This window comes from Trypanosoma cruzi, assembly GCF_000209065.1.
Source record: "Trypanosoma cruzi strain CL Brener chromosome Unknown tcruzi_1047053399373, whole genome shotgun sequence".
Classification (NCBI taxonomy): Eukaryota; Euglenozoa; class Kinetoplastea; order Trypanosomatida; family Trypanosomatidae; genus Trypanosoma; species Trypanosoma cruzi.
In genome coordinates this window covers 1-5,983 of record NW_918841.1, presented here as the reverse complement: position 1 = coordinate 5,983, position 5,983 = coordinate 1, and the positions used below count along the sequence as shown (strand labels likewise).

General features: G+C 55.3%; 2 protein-coding genes across 2 annotated transcripts, besides 1 other annotated feature; both read left to right on the top strand.

The window, feature by feature from the left end:
- Tc00.1047053399373.20 (dispersed gene family protein 1 (DGF-1), putative) lies at window positions 1–1,750 on the top strand (the record flags this gene model as incomplete). Its single annotated transcript, XM_799359.1, has 1 exon — window positions 1–1,750. A coding segment is annotated over one exon (1,750 nt), but the record flags the coding sequence as incomplete, so codon positions are not given.
- Window positions 1–5,983: a sequence feature (areas merged during assembly that could not be assigned to a particular haplotype. This can correspond to areas where the two haplotypes were merged or to regions with more than two copies in the genome that were merged during assembly.).
- Tc00.1047053399373.9 (retrotransposon hot spot (RHS) protein, putative) lies at window positions 4,011–5,983 on the top strand (the record flags this gene model as incomplete). The annotated part of the gene is made up of 1 exon (XM_799360.1): window positions 4,011–5,983. A coding segment is annotated over one exon (1,973 nt), but the record flags the coding sequence as incomplete, so codon positions are not given.

The window sequence follows — 5,983 nt, the reverse complement described above, 5'->3', positions numbered from 1 at the left end:
GACGGAGACGGTGGCGCTGTCGCCCACGCGGACCCCGACGGCGTCGGTGAGCAGCACGCTGTGGTGGAGCGACGTGGCGTGCCCGACGCTTGCCGTGACGACGACGGCGGCTGGTGGGAGCCTGACGCAGAACGACATCCGCGGCGGTGGGAGCGCCGTCCCGACGCTGCTGATGGTGGCGCTGCCGCCGCCGTTTCGGTGGGCACGTGACCCGCAGCTCGGCACGCACCTGAGCTTCGTGCCGGTGTCGACGGCGCAGCCGAGCGGCTTCGGTGGTCCGTGGGGAGCGATGCTGAGCAACGCGACGTGGGTGCGCAACGCGACGAATCCGTCCACCGTCCTGGAGCTGGCTGTGCCCGTGCACCGCGGTTACTTCATTGCTGCCGACGAGACGCTAGTCATTCGCTGCGACGCTGCGGCGGTGTTTGGCGGCTGCAAGGGTGTGCTGCTTGGGTCCTTCACGATCAGGTCTGACACGCTGCCCGCCGCTGCCAGCGCCCTCTCGGCAATCACCGGCTTTGTTGCGGGTGCGGCGGCTGTTGCCGTGGTGGTGACCGGCGGGCTGGGCTCCATCCTGGAGATGCAGGCACTCGGCGTGTTCGCGAGGATGTCATGTGCCTCGGCGCAGGAGCGTGCGAGCACCGTTGCGCTGCCGTACTTCCTGTCGGTGTTCGCTGCCCTTGACCCGCTGTGGATGGTGGTGGGCAACGCGCTGCTCGCCGCTGTGCTCGGGTGCGTGCACTGCGGTGTGACGGCTGCCTTCCAGCGGTGGCGCGGCGTGGACGCGGCGAGTGCGTGGGCTGCGATGCGCTTCCCGAGCCTGACGTACGTTGTGGCGCACGCGATGCACCTTGGCATCTTTTTTGGCTCCGTGCTTGCACTGGCGATGCCCGGCGCCCGCGTGCAGCACCGCGTGATTGGTGTCGTCGGCGTGCTGTACGGTGTGGCGTTCCCTGCTGGTGTGTGCTACTTTATTGCCCGCCACGTGGGCACGAGCTTCACGAGGTACTGGCAGTTTTCGAGGAAGCCGCTGCACGAGCGCCTGCTGTACCCCGTCGGGTATTGGCACCCCGCGGCGCAGCAGCGGATGTACGGCGGCATGCTGACGAACATGAGGGGCAGCCACGTGTACTGGTGCGTGTTCCAGCTGTCAGTGCTGTGTGTGGTGGGCCTAATTGCTGCTGTGCAACCGTCCGTGGGAAGCTGCCACGTCCAGTACTTCTGCATGGCGGCTGTGCTGCTTGCGGGTGCGGGCGTGTTTGCCTTCACGAACATGATGCGCTCGTCCTTCCTGACGGTGATGCACACTGCGAGCTTTGTGCTCCTTGCGGCGCTGGGCCTGGTCAGCGCGGCCAACCACCTTGCGCCGAGCGACGGCGGAGCGAGGGCGTACGCGGCTATCGTGCTGCTGCTGACCACTGTGCTGGTTGCGGTCACTGTGTACAATGTCGTTTTGTGGTACGCGGAGGACTGCCACTGGCAGGAGCTGCGTGAGCCGCGGCATGGAGGGCTGGAGGCGCTGCTGCGCGATGACGAGAAGAGCGACGAAGAGACACAGAAGCCCCACGAAATGACGTCATCGTCGTATGCCTCAGGCACCACCGTTGCGTCGTCGTACCGACCACCCGCACCGCTGCAGCCTATGACCGGTGACACCCGCTCAGACGCCCTGAGTCTGCTCGACCGTGCATCCAGTGCGAGCTGCGGCATTAATTTTGTTTCTCTGGAAAGATGGAGATGCTTTGCTTGACGAAAAATTTAGCGCAGTTACTTTTTTTTTGGGGTGGAAAGGCTCCACCACTCAACAGTACTGTTACGCGGCGAGAAGACGCAAAGCCCCTCGCAGATGCGGCATAACGTGGATGCGTCTGGCGGATATCTTCTCTTTCCATTATTCATAGATTGATTGGGCGATTGATTTGGTGTTCTTATTTTATTTTATGGATTTTCGATGACAGCGGATTATCGGGGTATCACGCCAGCCCGGGGCGGATGCGTAACGGGTGTGTGCGTGTGTTTTACGGCCTTCGCTGCAGCACCCAATATGGGGGCTGTTGCTCTCTCTATTTCATATCTGTACTCTGTAATGAGTACGTGCTTGACGATGGTGGTTGGTGTGCGGATCATAGGATGCATTCAGGAAAACGTTAGGGAAAACAATCGATGAAGCCCTTCTGTGACGCGTCACCTCCTGGAAGTTGTGAGTGCGCGTTGCTGGCTGACATGAGGGAGGGCGTGGGAGCCACGGCTGTGCAGCTGCGCAGCCACCAATCGGACTCCGCACCGACAGCGTCATTGATTGCTGGTTTTTTTCTAATTTTGTGCGGGTGCCTGCAGTGAAACTCTTACATGTTCCACGATGACTGTGTGGGAGGGCATGCCTGTCACTTTTTATACTTCGGATGTTGTATGGAAGAACGAAGAATTATGCGGATTGATGTATTACTTGCGTATATATCGATGCATTTCTGTGGGGTATTTCATTATTTTCTTTTCTCTTTTTTCTCTCCTTCTTTTTACGTTGCTCCACACGTGTCTTAGTGTTGCTTTAGTACGGCCGCACACGGGTAGTTTGAGCCGCGAATATTTTTTCCTTTTTGAAGTCATTTTGTGTTGGGCAATAACGTGGGCACGTTCGTCAAGCATCCACTCCCCACGGCATGGTGCCTGATATTTTGGAGTTATCCCAGATGTAACGCAGGCACCACCGCCGTGGCACTCATGGGAAGTAAGATGGAACGCGGGACAGAGAAAGATATTGTGTGGCACATGTGTCTGTTGCATTTGTTCTGTTGGGGAGGTCTTCAATTTAGAAAAAGAGGGATGAACATTGCACGATTCCGTGGCTTGGAGGAGTTATTGCCCTGCCCCTCTTTTTTTTAAATATTTTTGTATGATCTTTGTTTCCTACCCGTGTCTGTCCCGATTGCTTCCGCTGAGTGAAGCTGCGCCATGGCCATCCTTTTTGTTGTTTGTGGGAGGAAAAACACATTGCGAGCGACGAAACCACACGTCATGCATGCGGCGTCCAGGGAGGTACGTATTTGAGGTGGAGTGCACATATGTGGATGTCATGTGAGACGAAACGGGGGTTGACTGCCCAACCGTCACTCCTTTTCTGGAGAGTGTGCTCCTCTTTTTTGTTGCTGCCCTTTTGTGCCAGGGCACGGCGGGATTGGGGAGCACCGTCCCACGAAAGGCCTTGCACACGTACACACTCTCATGCCGCTGTCGTCTCCGAATTCGGTTGCAATCTCAAATTTCAGCAGCTTTCCGCATTGGCGTGGTTTTTAATGATTATTGACTGAAGCCATTCTGTTCGGAGTGCCACTTTGATTGGATTGTGTGGGATTGCTCGCCAACACCATTGGACAAAACAGGCTGAAGATTTTTCACGTATTTAAATGCCATCTTGAGCGCAGGTATTTTTTTTACATGCACTGTTGGTGTGCACTCAAACAGCGAGGAGTCCGGAACTATGCGTGCGTGGAATTTGTCCTGCCATGTGAACTGCGGGCAACACCGAGGGGCTGTCACTTTTGCTCCGCAGAGTTTTTGTGTCTCTTTGCAGGGTTGGCAGGGAAATTCCATGCAGCCAGCTACTACTGCTGTGTCCCCAAATGTTGTCACTCCATGCGAAGTAAAGTGCTTCAGCGAGTGAGGGGGATGATTGGGGTTGTGTGCACTCTGGTTCTGTTTGCCACTTTGTGCGGGCACGCAACACTTGAGTGGTGGGAAAATGGAGCGGGGCGATGCATGGCCGTGTCCCGCCTATCGTTCGGTGCACGATGGTGTGGTGCACATTGCGGTGTTTCCTCTGCGGTGTGACTGCGGTCTCCTGTGCTGCAATGGTGGTGGGTGGACGAGAGTGTTGGCCCGCGGCGGGACGATGGGATCGTGCCTCCTTTTCTCTTTGTTCCTTCCCCTTTGTGAAGGTGTGCACTTTTTTTTATTGCCAGTGATGGGGCAAACAGACCGACAACGTGAATAAAATACAAAAAAGGACGATAATGTGGCGGTGTTGTGGCCGATTGCACGTTGCGTTGCTGCGGAGGCGGTGGGCCTTGACTGTTTCACCGACAGGCGTTGCAGTGCGGCTGCATGGCGCACCGACAGCCCCGCCGTGCGAGTGCCACGCCCAACGCCATTGGGACTGTGAGACGGAACAGCTGCGAGTGTCCTTTGGAGCCAGCGGCACCTGCTGGCCGCAGTTGGGCGGTGCGAATGGGATGCTTCACTGCACTGGTGTTGTGATGGCGCCTTGCAGTAGCTCCAGTGATGGTTCCGACGCTGCAGCTCGCAGAGGAGTTGATGAAAGGCGGCGAACAAAGTGGACTCTTGACAGTTGGCGGCATAAATTACTGCTGGAGGGAAGCACTAGCAGGACCAACATGAAGCTGAATGATTTCCTTCGGAATTCTGTTGGCGGCAGGGTTCTGGACACCAATGAGAACGTCACGATGCAGGAGTTTTTTCAGGATCCCGAGACGTTTATCCAAAATAAAAGGTTATTACGCATAATAACGGCATTGCCGTCATACCAATTGCTGGAAAGAGAGCTTAATGAGAGGGAAATACTATTGGAGGCTATTAATAAGCTTCATCACGAGGGTGTGTTCTCGATTGAACAATGGAGGGACTATGAAGGAAAGGATACAATCACTCCTTTTCCAAAAGCAAAACTAAACGCAGTTCTCACGCAGGTACTGGCAGAAACGAGGCGGAAGGCAGAGGAAAGGCGAAGACGAACGCAAGAAATGAAATTTACCATTTCCACTAATACCGAAGATGTACTGTTTAAAGGAGAAGTCCGCTACAAGGAAATGAAGCTGAATGATTTTCTTACGATGGAATTGGACGGAGAGGGCATTGTGGCTACCAATCGGGATGTCGTGCTGGAGGAGTTTTGTAAGGAACCGGCGAGGTATATCCACGATGCGGGAGTACTGAACGAAATAACGACAACATATCGTTATTTGAGGATGGAGGAGACTGTAAAGGATGAAATGGATAAGGACGAAGATGTACGCAAGCTTCAATATAATCATGTAAGTACTCTGCTGGGTTGGCTAGTAGCTGCTCCGGAGGTAAAAGAAATTGTTCATGGCATCACTGAAAGTTTTTTGGATGCAGCCCTTGAGGAGGTGAGGAACTCAATGAGGATGAGTGCAGCGATGAAACTGGAGGGATTGTACGAGTCAGTGCACAATGCGAGGTGGAGCCATTTGGTGGAACTTCCTGGCGGCGAGGGGACGGGACTGGAAGTGAGGGAAAGGGAACCACCACAGTCATGGAGGCACAGGGCAGTTGGCAACACCTTCGAAAAGGATGACGGTGCAGAGCAATCCGGTGCAGCGCGTCCCAGACTGCTGGTGCTCACCTCGGACAGGGGATGGCCGTACACGTGGAATCGGAAGGGGGTGGAATCCACTCGTGACTGCTACGTGAACTGTGAGATGGAGCGAGCGTGGCAGATCGTCAAGGGCGATCTCACCGAGTGGTTCAGCCCTCACCCTGGGGCCTACTTTGAGCCCAAGCGGCGTGTGTTGGTTGGGACGCCCGGGATCGGAAAGTCGATGAATGCCGGCTCGTACCTCCTCTACCAGCTGCTGCACTATGATGTCAGGAAACTCCAAATGGTTGTTTACTTTATTGCGGATCGAAAATTCCTGTTTGACAAGACCAGCAGGACGGTGTCGACATACATGGGCGACTCCAGTAATGAGTCTTTTGTGGGGAGTCTGTCTGACCGTGGGATGAAGGGGTATATTATTTACGATGTGGCAGAGCCGGATGATGAACCGTCTAGTGATTTGCCTCCCAGGGGATGGGGCATGGTTTTGGTGTCACCCCCATTCGAGGGGAACTACAAAGAATGGGTGAAGCGGAGCGGTGCCACAAAAATAGTTATGAATTGCCCTGGTGAAAGCGATGTGAAGGCGATGTGTGTTTGGATGAGGCGCCATCAGCCCGTGCGGGAGCA